Below are 25,557 nucleotides of genomic sequence, written 5' to 3'. Positions count from 1 at the left end.
GCAAGATGCGAGGGGGACTGGTACACCCGAGCACTTGCCTGTTTATGTTCTTAAAGGAAGTTGAAGCAATATTTTGCAAAATGCTGGAGAAAAGCACGCACATGACAATAGACTATGTAGTAGAAAATTCCATGTTATCATTTTCCTGTCATGAGCACAAGGTGGATATTATGTCGAAAGTGCTTCATGATTATGTTAGAGTCAGGATGAGGCAATACTGTAAGAAACTGCGGAAGGTTGAAGCAGACAAGACGCAGAAGCTACGAAAGCTTTCGAAGCTTGTCCAGTGTGTTGTGACTTTTATCCTGTCAGTGCATGTTGTGCTGGTACAGATGATGCACTGTCGAATGACTAAAGTGTTTTTTTCTTTTTACTATCACCTTGTGTACTATCCTACATTCTTTCGTATCATTTAGCCGCACCACAGAGTACTCGAGCTAAAGCCGCTTTTTCAGGCAAAAATATGTAAATTTTGTAGATCGTGCCAATACTGTGATAAAATTCTTGGCGCACCAAAACGTATATATCTTGCAGTCTGTTTATTTTGAATATATTAAAGAGCGGCCATCGGTCACAAGCTGTCACCCACTTTATTGCATTCGCTTTCAATCCTGCATTTTCGACCTGGGAGCGGCGCGTCCCTTGCTACTGCACGCCTTGAAAGACCTAAATAGAGTTATTATATTCCATTGAAATAAAGAGTTCGTTTTCTCGCAGATGTTTACGGAATTTTCAAATTATCGGTTCGTAATAAAAGATTCTGTAGCGTCACTTTATCTCATATGCGAAATGCCCCTTACGCATGATACCTGCTTTTTATATGATCTGACCGCAAATACACCAATTATTCTGTCGAGGGCAAATGAAGGGTGAATTCAACACGTGCTACACAACTGCATATTTACTTTTGTAGACAAATGCGGGAACGATCGCCTAGCCCACGTTGTTTCCGAGGCCGAATGGGGTGTTTATGAGCTTCACGCTGCATGCCGAACCGTCAGGCGTCAAACACTACAAAGTCTTTATATTTAACATATGACATTACACTACCACATAATCCTCACAGGGCCTTGCGACATCGCTAAACACGCTAAAACAACGAATGTTAGAAGCGTCAGGTATGCGCTGGGTATAGCCAGGCGGCCTCCGTCCCGCGTGCGCCTCCTTCCGGCAAGATAGGAAAAGAGGTCCCCGATTTCTCCTCACTCCTATGCGCCGTCCTTCCACCTAAACTATTCTAACACCGTGGGCCAGTCCGAAGCTGCTCACCAGGCTTAGGGGTGTCAGTTCAAAAAACGCAGAAAAAAAGAAAAAAAAGGTTCTCAAAAAACACTGTCTGTGCGCAAGGGCTCACAGTGTAACTGGGATTCACTCCTGCAGCAACAAACCGGGGTGTATCAGCAGAAAAAAACTAGTCAAACTGACCAGAAAACAAGGAGCCGAGGTCAGGCATGTCTTCCATCGTTGGGCGCTCAGCATCGCCCCCGTCTCTCTATTACGGTAAAAAAAAATTTCTAGGTCTGTAACAGAAAAACACTATTTATTGCACGTATCAGTGTGTTGCATACACATAAGACAAATGTTTGTGCAGCGAAAACTATTCATTCACTTTTACGACAAAACATCTCATCTGTAAGGTCTTTGCTGCAGACTGAATCTTTTTTGCTGAGCGGACAGTCCTTCCTGAAAACCGCTTGAGAGCATGCTTTGAGGCATTCAGGATCAGAAGGAACATTGTATAATATTACATATTCTTGCAACGTTGAATAATGTGACCGGGAACCAATGACGAAGCACCTTCTTCCCATATTCACTCACTACGTGAACGAAATCTTTCCGAGGATTTCATTCATGGCTCCTCACCAGATCACAAGTTAATTTCGCAGACTGGAGTAATAAAACGCCACTTATTACTTCATAAAACGCGCCAAAAACACGCTAGCAACTGAAATGGCCAAATGACTCGTTTTTTTTTCTGTGAATTGAAAACGCTACGCTTTCAGAATGCCGGCTTTGCCACCAGCCTCACCGGTTGCTATAGCAACAGTGCGTGAACATTTTTTACTGTTTTCAAGCTGCACTGACTTGCGGATAGGTGCGCTGCCTGTAGCGGTTCGACGGACGCGCGTCTGTGTTACTTCATTTGGCCGATCGCGTATAATCAGAAAGCCCAGAAGCATAAAGTTTCATGCAATAGACGGATGGATGGAAGGATCGATACGGCTGTACCCTTTAAAACGGGTGGCGGCTAACGCCACCTAGTCGCAATGCTTAGTGAACGAAAACTAGATTTATCTTTTTTTTTCTTTAAATAGTGAAGTTGAGGACTGATACTCGTGCCTTGACTTTAGCCATCAATAAGATAACCTCCTTCTAGGTAACTCTAGCCGCTTAAAGTCAATTTTGCTTTCTCTGTCTCTAAACCGCAGTGCTTTGAAAAACTATGTGCCACCATCCTGAACTATAGGGTGAAGCCCTTTACAGAACATTATCAAGTGTACGACAGTTTTCTCTTTCTCTCCACATGCACTGCATACCGTGTCTACCCCTTTGTATTTAGTCTGATTTTCTTTGTTCGCAATAATCCCGTCCTGGCTTAAAACAGTAAAGAACTACCCCGAGTATTATCATAGATCCATTCCTTGGCAATTTCTTGCTTAAACGTTCAATAGATCTCTTGTGCGGACTTCCTAATCATGCCAATTCTCCACATATCGGTCTCCGTTTCCTTCACCTTCTTCTTAAGTGATAGTTCTTTTTGGTTTGGCCTTCTGCTGTTTATTTAGTATTTACCTGTATATTTCTGGTTCATTTCCACCATTTTGTATCGACATTCTTCATGTACAAGTAGCTGAAAACCTTTTTTTTAATAAATGTATGTAAGGAGAGGTTGGTGCCAATGCGTGGCGCCGGAGCTGAATATCTTCCTAGCCCAACGCTCCTTCACCATTTCTCTTAATAGCTTCTCAAATTTTATCTTGCTGCTAGCTTCCCTGCCTTAAATGATGTCAATCCCTTATCACAATGTACTCCCTGATTTGGTGTATTCCCGTGAGCTCCTAAAGCAAGCCTACCTATTCCACGTTGATTAATTTCTAATCTTGCTTCAACTTCTGATCTCATGCACAAGACGGCATTGCCGAACGTCAGACGAGGAACCATGACCGCTTTCTATATACCTCTCACAACATCATACCTATTGTGATTCCACAGTGCCCTGTTTTTATCACTGCTGCATTCTTGTTACCTTTAGTCGTCACGTATATTTCGAATTCCCTTAAATACTCGGTTATATTGCTTACTCATACGTCCAGATATTTGTATTTATCTGTTATCTATAGCGTGACCGTCTGTATTCTATGCTCACTATCATCATTATCTATAAAAATCATGACTGCTAATTTTTCCTTACTGAATCATAAATCTAACCTATCTCTCTAATTACCGCACATGTACGTCAATCTCTGCAAATCTGATTTGTTGGCCGACATTAGCACTATATCATCTGCATACATCAATGCTGGTAGTGCCTGTTCAATGAACTTTCTTTGTTTGACGAAAGAGAGTTTGAATCCAAGTCCACTTACCTCTAATTTCGCCTCTAATTCCTGTAGGTTACATTATGAGTAACCAGGGTGACAGAAGACACCCGTGCTTAAGACCTGTTTTACCTCTGCGGGCTTGGGTACCTGTTTTTCCCACTTTGTAACTACCTTGTTACCTTTATAGATATTCTTTAAAAACTAGTGACTCCAACTTACACACTTAGTGTGTCCAGTATTCCCCACAAGTCCTCTTGAACCACGCTATTGTACGCTCCCTTGTTATCAAAAAATGCTGGAAACAGGGGCCTGTATTCCATTTCTGCTATTTCGATGCACTGCGTCAGTGAAAACAGACAGTTTCCAACCTCCCGTGTTTTAGAAACCCCTTCTGTAGTTCCCCCAAATGCCGACGCGCTTCGCCGCTTGTCAGTTTAACGACTACCGATGCTCCGATCACTGCTATCAGTGCAAGCTTGCAACTGTGATCCGACTTTCCGTTTACCGGGCACAGGTCCGCCCAAATAAACAGTATATTCTTCAACGTACTCTTTGCTTCTTCGTCGAAGTCACGACCCCCTGGTATCTGGTTCAGGCGCTGCTTCTTTGATGTTCCGCCCGCCCTCTTGAAGCCGTGAGCCTAGCCCAAGCGGCAAAGAAGACACGGGCGCCAAACCTGAACAGCGAACAAGCCACAGGCAGAGGGGACTACAACCAGAGTATGGGCCCCTCTCTGAAGCAACCAGGCAGACCCGGATCCCGACATCAACTACAGCAACCATGACCGCAATCGTGTAGCCTGCCCCAGTCATTCTCCGGCAGCCCAAGGAACCCCCAACGTTCCATGGATTGTCAGGCGAGGACCCGGAAAGCTGGAACGAATATACGACCAAGTCGCACCTTGAACAGCTGGGACCGCTAGGAAAACCTACGCCGCGTCCATTTCTACTTAGAAGATGCCGGGAAGACATGGTATGAAAACCACGAATCCACACTACGAACAAGGGAACACTTTCAGGCGACGTTCCTGCGCACATTCAAGAGCGTCGCCCACAAGGAAAGGGCTGTAACTTTGCTGCAGACAAGGGTGCAACTTCCTAATGAAAGCATAACCCTCTCCGTCGAAGAGATGACCCGGCTCTTTCGACACGCCGACTCCAACATGGCTGAGGAAAAGAAGCTCTGGTTCCTCATGCGCGGAGTCAAGCAGGAGCTGTTTGCGGGACTTGTTCGGAACCCGCCCAAGACTGTCAGCGAATTTCTTGCCGAGGTCACAACTATAAAAAAGGCGCTTGAGATGCGCACAACGCAATACAACCGCCACGCCTTATTGAACTGCGCTGATGCCCTCAGTACCGACATCCTGCGCGAGACGATTCGAGCGATCGCACGAGAGAAGCTGCGGAAGTTGCCTTCAACGCAGCCTAAAGCTAATTCAATCACTGACATTGTGCGCGAAGAAGTTCGGCAGTCGCTTGGAATCGCAGAAGCACCACAGCCTGAACTGGAAGCACTAAGCTACGCCACTGCAGTGTGCCGCAGCGCCCCTCCACGCATCGTCAGGATACAGCCCCGCCGCAGTTCTTCCGCCAGGCAACACCGCCACCACCACCGACGCCATACCACCCGCCGGCTGGCCAACGCTACACTTCAAAGAAGACTGACGTCTGGCGCACCCCTGACCACCGCCCACTATGCTACCAATGTGGTGAGGCCGCGCACACTTACCGCCGTTGCCAGTTTTGACAGATGGGACTGCGTGGCTTCACCGTGAATGCACCACGTCCGCAGCCAGGGGAACGGCCACGTGACATCGCCGACTGCCTGACAGAAACTCAATGGACACCACGAAGTCCTTCCCGTTCGCCGTCACCCAGCCGCCGCATGTCACCGCACCACCGGCAGTACTCTGGCCCAACGCGGCGTTGGTCTCCTAGCCCGTATCCCAGAAATTAAGGACAGTAACCGATGGAGGTGCGGTTGCTGTGCGACGAACTGCCGAAACTGCTCCTCCGACGACGACGCCACGACGGAGCTTTCTGAACACGATGCCAACCAGGCAAAGTCCTAACGGCAAAACCTCATTTACCGAAGGTGACCTGAAAACGCAACATTAAAGCAGCAGAACAAGCCGACGCAGCCGTGACCCTATGCCACGCCTTAACTGTAAAGCGAGACGGCGAACTAGCGACATCGACGTTCTTATTGACGGCCACAGTGTGACTGCTATCGTCGATCCTGGAGGCGACTATTCCGTCATCAGTGGGATGTTCGCCACGAAACTGAAGAAGGTTTGAACAGCTTCGGAAGGCCCCGAAATCCGCACAGCCGCATGTCATCTCGTAACGCCTGCAGAAATCTGCAAAGCGAGAGTCACCATTAACGGTCGTATTTATCCTGCAGACTTCGTAGTCCTACAGCGTTGTTCGAAAGATGTCAACCTTGGCATGATCTTCATATGCCTACATGGTGCTGTCATCAACCTAAATACAAAGCCAATAATATTATCCACAGAAGAAGCACTACCGCCGTGCACGCCATCAGGAAACCATGCCTTGAGTGTGCTGGAAGAACAAATCACCATTCCGCCTTGCTCCAGCGTCATTATTTCAGTCGGCACTCCTAAATCACCTGACTTGGAAGGCGTCGTTGAAGGCTGTCAGCATGTGTTGGTCACTCGCAATATTTGCGTCGCAAGAGGAATTGCAGAGCTGCGGGGAGGCAAAGCAACGGATATGGAATGGAATGAAAAAACTTTATTTCAGTCCTGCAGGACGCGCTTAGCGCGTAGCGGGCGTCTCCCACGTAAGAACCGACAGAGAGTACCTGGCGGCCGCTTCGTGGGCCTGCTTGACGGCCCATTGCTGGTCGGCGAGAAGTGAGCTCCTGAGGGACCTCTCCCACTTGCTTGAAGTAGAGTCGGGAGGAGTTGTTCTACACTCCCAGAGCATGTGTGCGAGTGTCGCTGTGTGTCCACATGATCGGCATGTGTCGCTTGGGTATGCATGAGGATAAAAACGTGAAGCGTGGCAAGGTTTGGGCACGTGTGTGTCTGTAGTATGCGTAAGGATAACGTCTGCGGTCGGTCAAGTTTCGTATGTGGAGGTGGAAAAATGCAGCGTTCCAGGTAAAAGTGCTTTGTTATATCATTGTACGTACCTGGTGCATCCCGATTGGTATCTAACCCCGCAAGATGGGGTTTCCTTGTGGCAGTGCGGTCGGTAAGTGCGCGCGCTGCATCATGCGCGATCTCGTTGAGGTTGGATAGGGCACCCGGCACCTGGCCGAGATGGGCGGGGAACCAGATGACAGTGTGGTGCTTCGGGGCACTCAGGTCCGCTTTGCGAAGAATACGTAACGCCTGGTCGGAGATGAATCCGCGTTCGAAGGCTTTGATGGCCGGCCTGGAGTCGCTGTAGATAAATTCCCGTTTGCTGACGAGCATAGCTATAGCTATAGCTATTTGCTTCGCTACTTCGGGGTTTAGGTGAGGATTGTGCCAGAGTTACGAGTTTGCTGAGCGGATGATACCGCGACCGCGGCGAAGGCTCGGTTGTTGTGGTAGGAGGCGGCGTCCACGAACGAGACGTTGTCCGCTTCCATGTCTATGCGCTTGAGAATGGCGGTCACCCGCGCAAGGCGCCTGCCTCTGTTGTATTCGGGGTGTATATTTCGTGGAATGGGAGCGATCATGATAAGGTCACGGATTTCACGGGGAATTAGAGTCAACTCAGGGGGGTTCCTGGCCCTCGACGAGAAGAATCCGAGCTCGCGCAGAATATGGCGGCCCGCCTCGGTGGTGGTGAGTCGGGTCAATGGCGCGCATTCCTGAGCTTCAGCGATCTCTGCTAGCGTGTTATGTACGCCAAGCTTGAGGAGTTTGTACGTTGGAGTGGTTATAGGGAGGCCAAGGGCTCGTTTGACCCCCTTGTGAATAAGCGCATTGAGTTGATCGCGCTCAGCTCGTAGCCATTTGTGTATAGCGGCAACGTAGGTAAAATGGCACAAAACAAACGCGTGTACGAGACGCAGCAGGTAGTCTTGTTTGAGCCCATGGTGCCTATTGGCTACTCTACGTACGAGTCGTATGGCATTCACAGTCTTCGTCCTGAGCTTGTGTACTGTTTGGGTGTTGGTCCCGCGGGACTCGATTATCATGCCGAGGACCTTGATGACTTCTACCGTAGGTACAGTACGACCATCTCTGGTGTCGAGGGTGATATTGCGTTCCGCCGAAGCTTTCCACCCTTTGGGCTTGGCACCCCGGCGTTTGGGCAAATATATCAACAGCCCCGACTTCGTGGGTGAGCACTTGAGACCGGTGTGCTCGAGGTAGGACTCGGCGGTGTCGATAGCCTCTTGCAGGGCGGACTCAATGAAGCCATCCGACCCTGAGGAGCACCATATGGTTACATCATCCACTTAGATAGTGTGATTTAGCGTGTGATAGCATAAATAGTGTGAATTGTGGTGGAAGAAATTACCCGATAGTACTCGCGAATTATTGTTGACAGATTTTGTAGACGCACTGTAATAATTATTCATTGCTTTTTTGTTTTCTTTGCTACGATTTCAATTTGTCAACATTGTATTTCATTGATGTAAATCTATCCCACTCCTTCAATAGCCCTGTATAAGGGTGCGGTATTTGAAAATAAATGAACAAATACATTTGTTCATGTTGGAAGACTTACAGACTTACCACGAATAAAAAAATATTTTATCAGAACTTTGCATGTTTAGTCTACACACTTTTCTGGTCGTTTTTAGCAACGTATTGCTTGACTAATTCAATTATTGCTCTAATTTTGCGTTACTTATGTAAAAGTCTGCGCATTACATCTTGATCATACTTAAATAGAGAACAGTTGGCAAATTATTTTCTAAAATAGCCTAATGTGTATGGTATTGTGCTTCGGTGGTCAGTGTTGTCTTTATTGCAATTTAATTAGACTTTTTTCATCTGCTTGCAGAGTGCGTTATATAGCCACTGCCTTTTCTACTTTCGCGGCTACCCTATTCATGTACATCCATGACGTTCTGACGAGTGCCCCTATAAGAGAACTTGTGTAGGGTCTTTTCCAGTGATGGTCACGTATCTATACAGGCCAGTGACTACTTCTCCTCGGAGTTTACGGACTGCGATGTCACTGCGAGTGACTTAACAAATAGATAGCGGTTACCATTGTTTAGTTATGCATGACGTAGATTAGTCGGCAGAAAAACGAATATTGTGGATTGAAGATGTGGCTTAGCACACATGCTATCTTGTGCAGCGGGCTCTTCTTGTGTCACTCGGAGAGGGGGGTTTTGAAGAAAGAGCTTTCAAGAATTTATAAGAGGTAAACTGCAGCGAAATTGAATGTGGTAGTACATACAAGAAATTGCAATATTCAATCCGTAGATATGTCGGCCAATGCTCATTGTGCAGTCTCGAGATGCACAGTCGCAGAGGTGCTAAATTGTGACAAGAAATAGATCAGCATGACTACTTTTTGCATTCATTGATCAAACTTTATAACTGTTTTGGCGTTGAATCAGCCAGTGGAGTATATTCAAGCATTCTCTGGCAGTCCGGCGAATAAACAAGGCGTCTCCGGTACAGTATATTCTCGAATTCTCGCACGCACTCTTTGCGAGGCCCTGTGGCTAGGGAAGAATTTCGCACTCGAAGTTCGTACCAACGAATGGGAGCTAGAAAAAAACAATAAAAAACAGCTGGAGTTCAGAATCAGGAACTATTATATATACATAGCAAATAAAGTGAAATTAACGTTAACTGAAGCTAAATTGTTGTGGCAGCATGAACTGGTCTTTTTTCACCTCCTGCAAGAATGTCACTTGGTGGATGAGATTTTTGTCCTGCTGCGTGAATTGCATATAAAGATCTCAATTTCATCTGTCTGCAAACAATATGCTGTAATAAAAGCACTTATAGTCGGACATCAATGAACCGGAAAAGTAGCCGAATACCGCAATACGAGAAGCGTGATGATAGCTATCATCAAATGACCATTCCATGATTACACTTTCACTTTCTTGATTACGTCAATCCTCAAATTATTCTGCATAACACCCATGAGAGAGCTACTTAACTCATCATTCGCGACTTCGTTCTCAATGTCACTACGGCGACAAAGGGCCATAAAAACTAGCCAGAAACTTCATCTGCCAAGCCCTCTCATTACGTATACGCGCACCTGACGTGATTTTTTTTTGGCTGGTGAAATGACCGGCAAACAAGTTTTATGCCACCATACTGACCACGTCGTATCCCAGTCGTGCCCTTAACAGCTTCCCTCGCATGCGAGTTGTGTGCCCATCGTGGCTAAAAGCTTTTGACAGCTTCCGTGACGTTCGAGGTTTGTAATACCGTGCGCATCGCATCGAGTCAAAATGAGCTTCCTCCGTCTGGGATCTGCGAATTACCAACAATATGGCAATAACTGATTAGGACTGTGATACGGACTAAGCCGCCTTGCTTCGTTTGTCTGGGATAGCGGTCTTCGGTCTTTTTCCTCACAAGTTTGCAGCGTTTAGCGCTCGGCACTCTCCATAAATCGATCGAATGAGCCGGATTGCTTCAAAATGGGACCCAGGTAACGCGAGCTTGGTAGCATTAAGCAATGTGTATGCAGCCCTGGACAAGGGTACATGTCATGTTTAGTTCAGCATGGGATCTCAGAAAACTGCGCTAATTAAGATGTCGCAAATAAGTAGAGGTAATTAGGAGCCGTGCAAAATTATTAGGAACTATGCAAATAATATTGTTTGCTATAAAATCCATTGACTGCGTCCAATTCACGACAACAAAAGTTGGCGGCGTTATTTTCTTCGTTTATTTTTTTTCCACAGTGAGCATAACTTAGAATTCTTTATGTGTACGAGCCACAAGTGCACAATGACAGTAAATACTCAGTGACATATTTGCTTAATAATATGAAGAGAAGAATACCTACCAATAATCACATGTGTACCTATCAACGTCGTCATAACCACTGCACAGCTGTGGTCGCGAGATACGAAGGGCACCTGCTCAATTTGGTAAAAAGTAGGCCCTGAAATGTAAAAAAAAACACACTTAGTTCACTTGTAATCCACTGAACCTTTTATCAGTTTTATTAGGGACGTATCGATACAGCACCCAAGAACGCGCTAAAACTGTTTACGTAACTTTAAACTATGACGGATATATTTGACCAGGTGTGGGTTCGAAATAGTTTGTACTGTACTTGCTTACTTCTTGCGCCAAAAAATTTTAGGACAATGGACGATACAGTCATGGACAAGGAATAAACGTCCAACTTAGTATGTTTGATCGCATGTACGTTTCATATGAGTCTTCAAGCCAAAATATACGTCTTTGTAATACTGTAAAAATGACAAAATGCTGTTCAAATCATTGTTAGTGTCCTGCTGTAAAAACTTAACACTTTATATTATCAATTCATAACAATGTGCTGTCGCATAGCCATCAAGAATTAATAGTAAGGCTCCCTTACATTGTCAGTACGGGAGCCTTTCTCGGGAGGCACAACACGTCTTAGGCCTCTAACGTTGTAAATGTGGACACAATGAAGGTTTTCGTCATATGCAAACAATTTTTCGACTAAACCGTGTGCGACCTGTATTTTCTACAGGAAACTAAAACCGAGGACATTGTTTAAAATCGCTCAAATGCACCGATGCTTGAACCTAACCATGTGATTGCCACTTCACTCTTTTACAGCGAAAGTTCTTATGAGAACACCAACCATTCTGGCACCATAGTTGACTGCTGCCACTGCCACTGGTGTCCGTAGTTGTGGCAGCAGTCAAATAAAAAGAAAAGAGTGAATGATGATAAAGGAGCCCGCTTCAGAGGTTAAATCTGGTTAACCGAGAATTATCCGTACATTCACTCGACCACCATACAAAAACGTGTGCTATCAGGGCCAGTGAAGGTTTTAGGCGGAGGAACAATGCATAATAGAACAAAGGGGCTGGTGGATATGAAAAGCCACAAAACGGAATGTTTCAGGTCGTATATCATATTTTCTTGCTTTTTGAGGAGGGGAAATAGTTTGAGGATCCTAAACCCCAAACAAATAATATTCTTATTATTATTATTATTATTATTGAAGCTAAGGTTCTTTGCAGCGCATCCCCCATATTGAGCGAAAATTGGTGGATTAGACCGGAAGTAGCAAGAACCCAGTGCCTTGTAGAGGTGCCAACTTTATTGCCTATTATAACCTAGGCCAATTTTTGGGTGCGCCAACGGACACAGGCCACGTCGGTAGCGTGTCGCGTCCAAGCTCGCGTTTTGCTAGCAGAGCGTCCCTTGCCCGCCCCGCCACGGTGGTCAAGTAACTAAGGTACTCGGCTGCTGACACGCAGATCGCTTGATCGAATACCTGCTGTGGCAGCTGAATTTTCAATGAAGGCGAAAATGCTGTAGGCCCGTGTACTGAGATTCGGGTGCACGTTAAAGAATATCAGGTGGTCGAAACTTCCGGAGCCCTCCACTACAGCGTCTCCCATTTTTGGGATGTTAAACGCCACATATCCATCCATCGCCGCTTGCCCAGCGTGCTCGCTCATGCAAGAACAGAGAGCGGCGCATCGCCTTCTATTCTCACCCTGTTATGTGTTTCAGACGGAGCGTGGCTGCTACGGCGAGAGAGATGGACAAGACTTGAGCGTAAGAAGCAAGCTTCTAAAGCTCCTAAAGATTGATAGAAAAGAAAAAAAATCCCAGCATATCTACGGAGTGAATGATGAGTGGGGCAAAGCATCCATACGTACGTCCATGTGTTGATCCGTGCGTCTATTCAAGTGTCCATTCGTGCATCTGACCGTCTGTCTCTGTCTGTCTGTCTGTCTGTCTGTCTGTCTGTCTGTGCGTTCGCCTGTTCATATATTTGTCTGTCTGCCTGTCTTCTGTCTATCGGTTTGTTTGTCTGCCTGTCTGTCAGTCCGTTCATCCATCTTTCCGTCCGTTCATTCGTGCATGCAAGCAAGCGTCCGATCTCGATGGAGAATGCAGATGGCACGCGGGTAACACCAACGAGACGCGAGCCAAGGAAGCCGAGCGAAAGGGTCTTAAACGTGCCCGCCACTCGTCTTCGTCAATGTCCCACGAATTAGGCGCCGTGTACGACGACCATCCATAGACCGAGAGAGGCACTCGTTCCCCGCGCACTCAGACAAATTACGCACAGCAGCCGATCGGCGAGCAGTGGCAATTCAGAGCCCTTTGCACCCGGTTCTTCATTTTATCCGTGCCTCACCAACAATCCGACACGTGCGGCGACGATCCAGAGACTGAGATAGGCACTTGTACCCCACGCACCCAGGCAGAGTGCGCGGAGCAGCCAATCGGAGAGTAGCGGCAGAGTAAAGCCTTCTGGTAAATGAGGCGAGAAGAGAAACGAGAGTGCTTGGGAGATTCTGCCGGTTACGCGTGACGCATGACAAGGTTAGGCTAAGAGAAGCTTCACCCCTACTATTTTGGATGAAACCAACCTTGACCTTACGCTCTAAGAGTGGCACTCAAGTGTTCGACCAAAGTGCCACGTCGATGCTTAGAACTCCTTCGGAAAAAGCCATTATACGCGCTTTGTATCGGAAAGCATACACGTTACTATGCGTAATATACTGCAGTAGAAGAGCGATACAACAAGCAGGCATCAAACGAGGCAGATTGCGTGACATGGCGTCACACATCGCTATTTACGTAATTAGTGGGTCGTTTAAAAGTTCCAGCTTATTAAAAAGGGCTCAACTGAATTTCTTCATCGCCATCGGCTACAACATTAGGAAATCGCTAATAATACTTTACAAGTAGGTAGCAGGTACCACGCTTTTGCGCAGATTGACGAATAGCAGCATGGTTGTCTACACCTAAATATATGTGATGATTTAGGACCGAGATGGTACCGTGCAAGTCTGCCTGCGTCAGTTACGAGGCCATTCTGCTAAAATGTGTAATTAGGCATAGTATGGGAGCGAAATGGCAACTGATTCTAACACAATGAGTTACACCACTGCGGGTAGTTTAGAGCTTCCAAATTGTTCAAAGGGCTCAGCCACAACTCTTTATCGGTAACGGCCATCGCACATACTAAGCGCTTAAAATGCCTTACAGATGTTTAGCTGGTGTCTTGCTGTTTTCGAAAACACAAAGAATGTCATGGTGAGGGCATACCAACTTCACAGCAATCTCATTTTCTGACGTGATGGATATCTTGCAATGGTAACTTGTATTAGCAGCGTCAAAAAAGCTTACAGCGCGCTCTAGAAAGACACTCTTACAGCTTTCCCTGTGACTAGGCTTCGCTTTCGCACAGGTCTGGTGTTTTATATGCGAAGTATCTCTTTGACTAGCCTGTCTAATCTTGTGTCTCTGTGCTTCCATGCGAACGCGCCGCCACACGCTTCCCTTGCAGAAGGTGTTGGAGCAGTGTCAAGTAGGTCACGCCGCAGCTGCGCGTTTACTTGACACTCCCCTCGCAGAGCGCTCCCTCTCTTGGCCGCAAATCGCACGCTTGCCATAGCACTTACTGCTGTCTCCTCCTCCGTTCTGCTGCAACACCTGCCACTTCCGCTACTCGCGAATATTCCAGCACTCACCGCAAGACCCGCGTTAGCGGCATTCAAATCGTGACGCTACCTATTCTCAACGCTGCTGCTTCGCATCCCGTCCGGATTCTCCTTGGAAAGATGGTTAAATTTTTATTGTGTATCACTGTGTGTCGATGTTCACTATACCACATCAGTGCACAGCTGGGCCTGTTTCTATTCGGCTTGGCAGAGAAAGCCAGCACAAGGAAGATAGCCGCACTGGTAATAGATGAGAAGGCAGAAATGCCTGATATTTTTTAGCTGGTGGCTGTGTACGTAAACAGGAGGCATGGCTAAAGACAGCGGGGGAGAGATGGAAGCAGCGATGGTAGCAGCGCCGGCAGGCTCATTTTGTGACATGCTGCCAGAAAATGGGGGCAATCGGCGGCCTGAACGCAGCTCCAGGGAGTCGAGCGAAGTGGGAGAGGACCGAGGACCGAAAATACACCTCCACCACGTATGACGTCTGGGTTGAGACAGCGTTTATTCAGCCCAAGGGCTCAGCAACGAACGGGCAGTCTCAGACCGAGCGTGCACACACACGATGATGATTGTGGTGACAGCCAGTGAAGATGAGGACAGAGACCCAGACGGATGAGTATGATTATGATATTGCAATATGAAAAGAAGCGCATGACGAATGCCTACAATATTATAAAATTGCTGCAGTATTACGCCCCTAAAACAACGATATTATAATGAGACGTGACATACTGGCATACTGGAGGTGGCTCTGAAATCTTTGAGGACCTGGGTTTCTTTTGTGTGTACTGAAATCCAAGGAAAGCAAAATCTCATTTTGGATTTCACAGGACTGGAAAATACACCCGCATTAACTGAATACTGAATAATTGAAAGTGTCAAGAAAACAAAAAAAGTGTTTTTTATGTGTTCGCAGTTCATATTTTTATATCAATGCGTGAATTCTCCACTTACTTTACATGCGAGCGCTTTAAAAGACGCGATTTTCTTCCTGTACTGTCAAGAAGCAGGGAACACATGAGAATTATTGGATTTTCCGAATTGAGGAGGCTTGAATCAACAAGCTTCTAAATGCGAAGCGTTTCTCAGTGAACTTCGGTGACATTGAGCGTATCTATCTATCTATCTATCTATCTATCTATCTATCTATCTATCTATCTATCTATCTATCTATCTATCTATCTATCTATCTATCTATCTATCTATCTATCCGCGTACGACGTTTAGCTCTCCTGCCCGTTTCAATAATGGTATCGACACCAAACTTGGTATGGCATAACGTGACTGTATGATGAGTGTAAGTGACAAGTCATAACATGAAAATCATGACATGTATGTCATAAAAGTCATGATTTACATTTCATGGTTTAGCTGCTCTCGCAGTGGTTTTGTTCACAGGACATGTTGAAACTATTGTGGTATAATATGACTGCATGGTGAACGCAAGCGACAGACCCTAACGGAGAAATCATGACATGCATGTCATGTAAGTCACAAGTCATGACTGCACATTACGCTAATGGGGCACTCGCGGTTGTTTCGCTAGCTTCACATGTACCAAATTTGGTATTACGGGACGTGAATGCATGACGAAGGTGTATGACTGTTGCAAACATGATCGTCATGAGATGCGTGTGGTATCAGAACATGACTGCATGCCATGCCACGCACATAATGCAGTCACGGCCATTTCACTAGCTTGACATACGCCAAATTTGGTATTGCGTAACGTCAATGGATGACGAAGGTATGTGACTGGTGCAAACATGATAATCATGAGATGCATAACATGTAAGAACATGACTACAGTTCACACTCAAAACACCAACGCACTTCGACGCGACCCGGCACGCGTGCGCACCGGCGGGCGTTTCGTCGCGTCAGGACGGCGATTCCACGTCAGGCGCCGATCTGCCTGCCTCAAGGTGCGCGTCACACTGCGTTACGTATACGCCTGCGCGTTTGAGTGCGGCTGGCGTCCCTCCTTCACAAAGAGAGGCAGACGCAATGCTGTCTGAGTAACGTCATCGGCGCGAAATGCACCATGTCGCATTTTGCGACGGTTGCCGCCGGGCTGCGCCGACGGACGCTGGTCGCGTCAGTCGCGCCTGGCGTCAGACTCTAGAGTAGTGCTCGCGTTCCGCTAGCGCAGCGTCACTGTGCCCAGCGTGCACCAGCGTCAGCGTTACGTCGGAGTGTATTAGACCATTCATGATGCGCTCGTGGAAATTTCGCTAGCTCCACATCTACCGAATTTGGAACCAGCTGACGTGAATGAAAGACGAAGGTAAAATGACAGGCTCAAACATGATAAACATGACAAGAAAGTGACGGCATAATTGGCATGACAAGGAATTGACGGCATGACGGCATAATTTACCTTCACCTTGTAACGCTGTGCTGATTTTAAAATGACATATCAACCCTCCTCACTCGTGCTTCGCATATTATAGATTTTTACTATGCGTGGGATCTGCCAATTTTTTTTGTACTAGGTAGTCCTACGCTGTTCAGCTAAAGAAATTCCGGCCGCCGTGGCAGTGAATAGTACCAGCGTACGTGGGCTTACCAAGGCAACACCTTTCATGCTCAGATGTCATGGCGGGTCAGGGGGCTGAAATGCCAGTGTTAGCCAGTAACTTGAATGCACTCAAAAGTGTAATTCCACAGTAGCTGTGATCATATTAGCACCGTTATTAAGAATAAGCACTCCTAGGCACTTAGGCAAAAACGCCAAAAGCTGGCATTTATAGCCGCCATCACAACTTCATAAAATTTCTCCATAAGCTTCAATTCAAGTTTATCTATGAACATGGCATAATAGAAACGCAAGGAACAAAATGAGAATTAGCATAAAACATGGCCATAATTATCACGTACCATCAGGCCAAATACGCATCCTCTCTTTGTAGACGTTGTCAAGAAGTCCCCAATAATTTTCAACATACCTGCGAAAGAAGGACGGTTTAGTACTCAACTACAGAGGTGCCAGTCGAACAGTTCATAAATCTTACTTTTTTCCTCCATAGATGTACAATCTTCTGAATAACACTGCTCTTTCATTCATAGTGATCATCACGTCCACCTTGCATGAAACTCGACTGCTTCCTGTCTCGAAGAATGTCCATATTGGTTCTTTTGTGCGTATCAACTGAAAAAAAATTACGTGTGTCATCGCTGTGGTAGCATGGATGCTGCAAACCAAGAGGCAAAATTTTTGCTTTTGTTTCAGACGAATTACTGATTATAAGAGGAAGTCTTGGCCAGTATTATGATACAAAACTATTATGATTGAAGAGGAGATACTTTTGAGAATCTGTGTCTCTATATCGAGATACATTTCAAGAATATGTTGTAGCGTTGGCGAACTGGCAGAGGTTAGGAAGTTTTGCGTGGGTTATTGAAAGCCATGCTGCGCATGCCTGAGAAGCAGCGACGTCAGATGGCGTACCACGTGGGCGCCGCAGAAGAACTGAAGGTCCCTGGAGTGTGGTGTCAATAATTGGTTGGCACTTGAATCGTGCGAGGTCTCTCACTAGACCTTTCGTGCATCTGCCTGCCTGCCTTCCTGCCTGCCTGCCTGCCTGCCTGCCTGCCCCTGCCTGCCTGCCTGCCTGCCTGCCTGCCTGCCTGCCGGCCTGCCTGTCTGCCTGCCTGTATGCCTGCCTGCCTGCCTGCCTGCCTGTTCGTCTGTCTGTCTGTCTGTCTGTCTGTCTTTCTGTCTGTCTGTCTGTCTGTCTGTCTGTCTGTCTGTCTGTCTGTCTGTCTGTCTGTCTGTCTGTCAATTCATCCGTCCAACCATTTGTAGTTCATGATACGTATATCCTGGAGTAGCTGAGTTAAACCACTGCCTATTGTTTGTATTACACTCACGATAAGCAGAATATATCACCATACTTCGTACGACCGGGTTATCCCGTACTTTTTTTGTCGGACATGAACTGGTGTGTTTGCGAAATGAAAATAACGATTTGTTTCTCCTGAGTAAGCTATACATCACGCCACCGATTGCTGACACAGAGAGGCAGCTAAGCTATTCCCGATTCTGCAAGATGGCCCCCATGTTGAAGCACCCGATGCCGTAATGGCATAACCCTGGAGGCAGTAGTGTCAGTTTCTGCAATTAAAAGTAGCACTATTTGGTACAAATTCATCTTCTTACTTTTGTAAAATCTGTGTTGCTTAATCTTGCGCTTCCTACGAAAATGAAAAGCATATGTGTCTCAAGGCTGGCGCAGCCACTTTTAAATACTTTCAGATGGCCAGACATTTCGCAAGTTCGCAAATCTTGTGTTCAGCCTGAACAGACGCTATCTAAAAGACGGCCTATTTGAGATATTACTGTTGCCTAAATACACTTAACACAGGAATTTTTATTAAAACACGTGTAAACTAAATACATACAATGGTATCCGTTAGTTACTCGAGCCACACGATTCACTTTCAAGATTCAATACGCTGCCTCATAATTCACAATAATATATTGCACAAAATAAATGGAGCTGTGAAACATGTCGCCCGCTAAAATTAAAAAAAACACCAGCCCTGCGCTGAACACGCAGCACTGTCACAGCGAAAGCTAGAAGAGCGGGCTTTAAGAGTATTTTTCCATAGTCTTTGCGTCCTGCTGCAAGCACACTTGCAGCGTACCCACTACGCTTATAATCATTGTGTAATAGGCAGGCGTTCACTATGCCTTCTTTCGTCATCCTTCGGAGAAGCGTGGTATCCGCTAAACACTTGAAACGCATGTTGTGCTAATTTGTTTTTGAAGCAGTGGTTGGCGCCGAGGAAGAAATATGCCTGAAGTGGGTATGTGCCACAGTTATTAGATGGTGAAGAACAAGCCTTTGTAAAGGGTTTGAGCATTGGACGACCAACTCGCTAAGCAATTCTCATTGTGTTATTCTTCTGCTGTTCTAAAACTCTTCATTGGTCACAATACTGCGATTTCTTTCCCGACATCAAGCCTGACTAAGTCAAAATTATGAACAAGTCGAAAGGACCGCCGTCGCTTGGCGGTAGAATACTGAATTGGCACACAGTGCACCCGGGTTCAAATGCCACAACGTTTTAGTGCTTTTCAGTTGAATTTTTTTATCATTTTGTGCGAATGTAGTTATGGACACCGGCAGCGGCGGCGGGCCATTACGGTGCAATGCGTGACCCGTGTTGCGATGTCATCACAGCTTTTGGTGTAACGAAAAAAAAAGTCTAACCAGTTCCACTTCTTGGTCACTGTAGAAACAGGGAAGCTGATGCCAGTCCTTCATCAGGCTATACCTTACTGTGATATAACAGCCATAGGTGTTACGAGATCACAACGCGGGTCATGCGTGGTGCGTAGTTGTCCGCCACCGCCGGTGTCCGTAAGCAATATCGCACGAATCAATAAAAAAACAACTAAGACACACCAACGACATCAGGTGACGTTGTAGGATTCTAACTCGGGTCCACTGCGTGCAAGCCCGATAATCTACAACTAAGCCACGATGGTGCTTGAAAATTATGTGCAAACTTGCCTTAGCCAGGCTTGATGTTTGGACAACAATCGCGTTGATATGAGTAATTAAGCGTTTTAGAACAGCGAAGGAACAACCAGGCGTCACACTATGCGAATCGCGTAATGAGGGGGGTCGTCTAATGATGATGATGATGATGATGATAATTCTTGACACTCTGGCGCACACCCACAAAGGGGGATCGACTGGTCGGCAGGATTTTAACTAAAAGGCTAATGGTTTTCAAACAAAACGTAATTTTGGGCTGAAAAAAATATAGAAAGAAAAGCCGAAAATTGAAAAAGGAGTATATCTGAGCAGGGACCGATGCAGGCTATCAGATGCGATTTGAGACAGAGGTAATGGTGGGTCTAAAATGATATATATATATATATATATATATATATATAACATGGCAATTGCTTTGTTTCAATTATGTATTCAAATACCGCAGAGCAGACGTCCCTGTGGCTATAACCGAATTTAATGCTGCCAAACGACAAAATTACTGCCACTTTTAATTCTAATCCCAATTTTTCAAGTGGAGCTACCAGGTATTTTTGCCGCTGATGAGAATATCGGTGACAGAACAAAAAGAAGTAATCTATCGTTTCCATTTCTTCGCAAGTCTGACATAAAGGTGAAGCCTTTAGACCAACTTTATGCAAATAATATTCAGTTGCGGAATTCTGCAACGCAATCTTGTAAAAGTAACTTCCAAGTGCCGTGTTGCACACCACTGTCTATTCCAGCGGCATCTTAGATGTGCGAAATCTTGATATTTATCCAATGAGTAGCAGTCGTATTCATGCAGACAGAGGTTTCTAAACCTTATTGCTGTCGCGTAAGCCGTATCAGGCAAAATCGGGATAAGAGGACCGCTAAGAAATACTCCTCTAATGCTCCAACGCAATCCAAAATCTTCTTATTCATCACCCTACTGTGGCGCATACCCACTTTAGGCGTAATTCTTCGTCGTCGTCAGTGACTAAATGCAACAAAGAATTCGCAAATAATTCGTAACTAGTATTTAGTGGGTACCACGCTTCTCCGAAGAAGGACGAAGGATAGCATAGTGAATGTCAGCCTAATATGAACAAATTATTTTTATGGCGAATGCAAATCACAAGTAGTTACAGGAAAGTAATTGAATACATTTCAGGTTCCTGCCATTCTAATGGCACGCCTTCTGGCAAAATTCCAAGAAATATATATACATATATATATATATATATGTAAACAAGTGTATACTTAAGAGCCAGTTTTTCGTGTTTACACAATAATAATGAGACCTAACAGATAATATAGCCAAGGAAGGTATATGGAAAGTTATTATGCCAATTGTAATGTGAATGAGAGGAAAGAAAAGTTGGGGAAAAGATAACTTGCCATGGGCAGGTTCCTCCTGCGACCTTCGAATAACGCGTTCGATGCTCTACCACTGAACTACAACAACAGCTATCCTCCGAGCCACTTCATTGGGTATCTATGTCAATTTAAACGTGGGAGTGTCAGTTAGCGCACTAGTAGCCACGGCGGCGAGTGTGGCACACTCTTTATGAGCCTGTTTGGCGTGACTACTAGTGGCGCTGAATGACACTCCCACGTTTAAATTGAACTCGATACCTTATAAAGTGGCTGTTGTGATAGCTGCCGTGGTAGCTCAGTGGTAGAGCATTGAACGCGTTATTCGAAGATCGCAGGTTCGGATCCTGCCCATGGCAAATTGTCTTTTTACCCACTTTTCTTTGTTCTCATTTAAATTATAATTGGCTTAATAACTTTCGCTATACCTTCCTTGGCTATACTGTGTGTTAGATGTCATTATTATTGTGTAAACACGAAAGACGAGCCCTTAAGTATACACTTGTTTCCCTTCTTCATTTACGAGGGTCTCGTACTGGCAGACTTGGTGCCTTTAGGTTGTATACGGGAGACTATTGGTCAGCTGCGAGTTAGTAATAAGTTCACGTGCTACGTGACGCCAAACCGGCTCATAAAGAGTGTGCCATACTCACCGCCGTGGCTACTGGTGGCGCTGACTGACACTTCCACGTTTGAATTGACATAGATACCTAATGAAGTGGCTGGGGGGATAGCTGTTGTGCTAGCTCAGTGGTAGAGCATCGAACGCGTTATTCGAAGGTCGCAGGTTCGGATCCTGCCCACGGCTAGTTATCTTATCACCCACCTTTTTACATTACAATTGGCCTAATAACTTCTCCTATACCTTTCTTGGCATTATTGTCTGTTAGATCTCATAAATAAATAAATAAATAAATATATATATATATATATATATATATATATATATATATATATATATATCCTCCTGACTTCCGGGTTGGATTTTGGTCCACGGAATTTCCTGAAACTTTCACAACTGGGTGTGTAGATGACGAAGATAAAAAGTGAAGCTGATTATTTCCGTGATGCCTGTGCTTTTGGTATGGCGTGATGTCCAACTAATTGGACGCTGAAACTTAATTAAAGCGTTAAGTAGTGGGCCTGAAGCAACACAAAGCAAGGTTACTGAAGAAAATTGTGACAAATTCTGGAATAACTGCTAGCCATTATTCAAAATTTAACAAATAATAAAAAACCAACAAAAAAGTGGACCTTAACTTTCGCCGTTTAACTTCTAGAAGATTGCTCTGTTGAACGCCACCATGCTTTCTTCTTTGTTTCGCGATCTCCTGACGCAATTACGACAAAACTTCATGGAGGGCGCCAGTAGATGTCCAAAATTTTGGACAAGTGGTTTTTGAGGAAGAAAACGGGCTGAGATCTTTGTGGTGATGGGGTATTTGATGTCCAATATTTTGGACAAATCGCCATAGCTGGAACTCAGGAGGATATATATATATATATATATATATATATATACTTGCAGAGAATAAATTGTTGGACGCCGGTAAATAGTATGAATAAAAAGAAGACACGCATCGAAAAACAGAGAAGCTTTTCTCCGTTTAGGCCGCGGGACCGGCCTTCATTACCTGCATAGGTGCCAAACATGGCATGAATGGCGGCAAAACATAAAAGACTGGCCATGTATTGTATTGTGTATACCGCAATAGACGTCACAGTACCCCATGCTATATACTAACGACGAGGGCGGGTCGCACGGCCGAAACCTAAAGAAACTTTTCTGTTTTTCGACGTGTGTCTTTTTATTCATAAATATATATATATATATATATATATATATATATATATATATATATATATATATATATATATATACATACATATATATATAAATATATATATATATATATATATATATATATATATATATATATATATATATATATATATATGTGACGTATGAAGCGACGATTGGTAGAAGCCGAGAAGGAAGAAGTGCAGAACAGAATAAACATGGCGTATGAGCCACGCCACGTCGCTCATTCATCGTAGCGTCACACAAGTCGACAGGATGAAGACCTCGCAACCACTTCATCGCCCGGCCATCATCATCGAAGACCTCAGCAAGACGCAGTGACCGAACGCGGACCACCAAGACCACCAAGCGTCATGACAGCAGCATCAGAAGACCTTGACATCCCTAAGTACACCGGATCAGCGGACGACGGACCCGTACAGGACTGGTTCAACCTGTTCGAGCTCCATGCCACCGCTGCATCATGGTCGGAACGGGAGATGGTCATCAACTTCACTGACTACATCTCAGGTGAGGCATTCAAATTTTACCTCACCCACATCTTCGAGAACGATGAGTCTTGGAAAAAGATCAAAGAAGAAATGATCACCCGTTTCAAAGAGTACGATGAAGACCTGTACATACCTCATCAGCTGAAGTCTCTTCAACTCAACCATCACAGTTACGCGAAGTCTTCCCGCAGTAAGCGTATTTCCCAAACAAGACGTCAGAGTAAATATTCCACCATTGTACCATCGTATGACTCGTACAAATACACTTCACGCATTACAACACCAACTAGGGACTTGCACGTCGCAGCACAGAAGGTAATGCCACCGTATGCCGATAGGAATGTAGACCATTTTGCCAAAAGACCGGACTTACGGTTGGATTTTTCGCGGGCAAACAAATCCGCATTTCCAATGTATTTACGGCACCATATTACTTCAGGTATTACTGAACCCGAATCACTTGATGCTTCGTGTCGCACACATGGCCCACACAGCTGCGGACGCGTGACGGCATTTACGCATGACGAGTTAGTAAATCCACATGAAACCAAACCAGACAACGAATGTTCACAGAAACATCATTCGTTGAAAGTATTCAGCTCAGCAGTTCCATCTCCTGTCATCAACTTTACTGATAAACCTGATGAAGCACCTCACAAGATCGTAGCATTTACGCATGACGAGTTAGTAAATCCGCACGAAACCAACCCAGACAACGAATGTTCACAGGAATCTCATTTGTTCAAAGTATTCAGTTCAGCAGTTCCACAGAGACAGAAGCACTCACAATCAGCATCTTGTGAAGAAAAGTGTTCTGCAGAAGCGTCGAGTGTTCATCAATCACAAGATCGAAGCGACATGAATCCAGTATACAACCTCACTGCATATAATGAAAACAAAACCGCAGGTGCGACTTCTGATGACATAAGTACGCTTCAGGCAACGACCAACAATGAACGGTTTATAAATACAGAAGATTCAAGTGCATCAAACCCACCACATTATCTTGCGCCGGAAACAGTTGCATTGGTTGGCGTCGCAGAAGCCTGCGGAGGACTCGCTAAGAATCCTGGCGCAACACGATCAATGTCACACCACAAGCAAGTTGACGAAACGAAGAAATTACAACGTCAACGCATACTTCAACATTGTCAACGGCAAAACAAAACTTCATCGAGTGCACTCTTAAGGCTTGAAGAACACTGCAAAAAGGCCCATCGTGGTGGATACATTCTCCACCAAAGATCAAAAATCTGCCTTCCATCAAACCATCTGCGACATCGCCATAGAAAAATTTCCAAAAGCCACAAAAGCACCCCTTGTACTCGGCAGAAACACAGGCAGTGTCCAATAAACTTCGATCAACGCGTACGCAAGCTGCCTGCACGACCTGTGCCACGACGAAGAATTCGATGCCTACGATATCTGAACTGTCCATTCTGCAAGGTGTTCGAACCTCGTTTGTTCTTCACAAGAATGCCGGCTGCGATTTCCGCTATCTCCACGTCCAAAGCATTCTTGTGTTATCCAGGACGCAACCATCAGCCTCGCCCACCAGAACTCCTGCGTTAACCGGACTGCTGCACTCTTTCCTGAAGTTTTGCGAGTTTACGGAACACCACGCGGCCATGAAACCTATTGTGACTTTTGACAGTTGTGACTTCTCAACCTCTCCTTGCGTACTTTTCCTTGTTCGTAATCCATGCCTTCTTTCGGGGGGAGGGGGAATCGTGTGACGTATGAAGCGACGATTGGTAGAAGCCGAGAAGGAAGAAGTGCAGAACAGAATAAACATGGCGTATGAGCCACGCCACGTCGCTCATTCATCGTAGCGTCACATATATATATATATATATATATATATATATATATATATATATCAAGATTGATGTGTGGATTGACATTTCAACAAAGTTAGGTGTTAACTTGAAAATCATGATACGCATGTCATTCAAGACAGAATCTGCATGTCATAATAATAATTTAGTCACAACACTTGTACGCTAGGTCTGGTATCAGGTGACGTGGTTGCTTGACGCCCGCGCAAGGATTTTTTGACATGCATGAAATGTCTGGCATTATTCACATTGCACGGCTCTTCTACGCTTCCGGCCATTACATTACCTGCATAAGTGCCAAACATGGCATGACAGGCTATGAATTGCGGCCAAACGCAAATGGCTGGTCATGCATTGTGTATACCGCAATATACGTCACAGTATACCATGCTATATATCAAATTCTGTACT

At 45.3% G+C, this 25,557-nt stretch overlaps 1 protein-coding gene across 1 annotated transcript in view; it reads right to left on the bottom strand.

The window, feature by feature from the left end:
* Positions 1–9,034: 9,034 nt before the first annotated feature.
* LOC119167397 (uncharacterized) overlaps positions 9,035–25,557 on the bottom strand; it is a 34,305-nt gene continuing 17,782 nt past the window's right edge. The window contains exons 2-5 of the mRNA XM_075865437.1: positions 17,144–17,280; positions 17,010–17,077; positions 10,502–10,600; positions 9,035–9,236 (exon numbers count right to left, since the gene is read on the bottom strand). Of these exons, the coding sequence (XP_075721552.1) occupies positions 9,058–9,236; positions 10,502–10,600; positions 17,010–17,077; positions 17,144–17,280 (483 nt within the window). The 3' untranslated portion in view covers positions 9,035–9,057. The remainder of the gene's footprint in view (positions 9,237–10,501; positions 10,601–17,009; positions 17,078–17,143; positions 17,281–25,557) is intronic.

The sequence above is a fragment of the Rhipicephalus microplus genome, chromosome 6, assembly GCF_043290135.1.
Source record: "Rhipicephalus microplus isolate Deutch F79 chromosome 6, USDA_Rmic, whole genome shotgun sequence".
NCBI lineage: Eukaryota > Metazoa > Arthropoda > Arachnida > Ixodida > Ixodidae > Rhipicephalus > Rhipicephalus microplus.
This window is presented reverse-complemented; position numbering and strand designations above follow the sequence as displayed.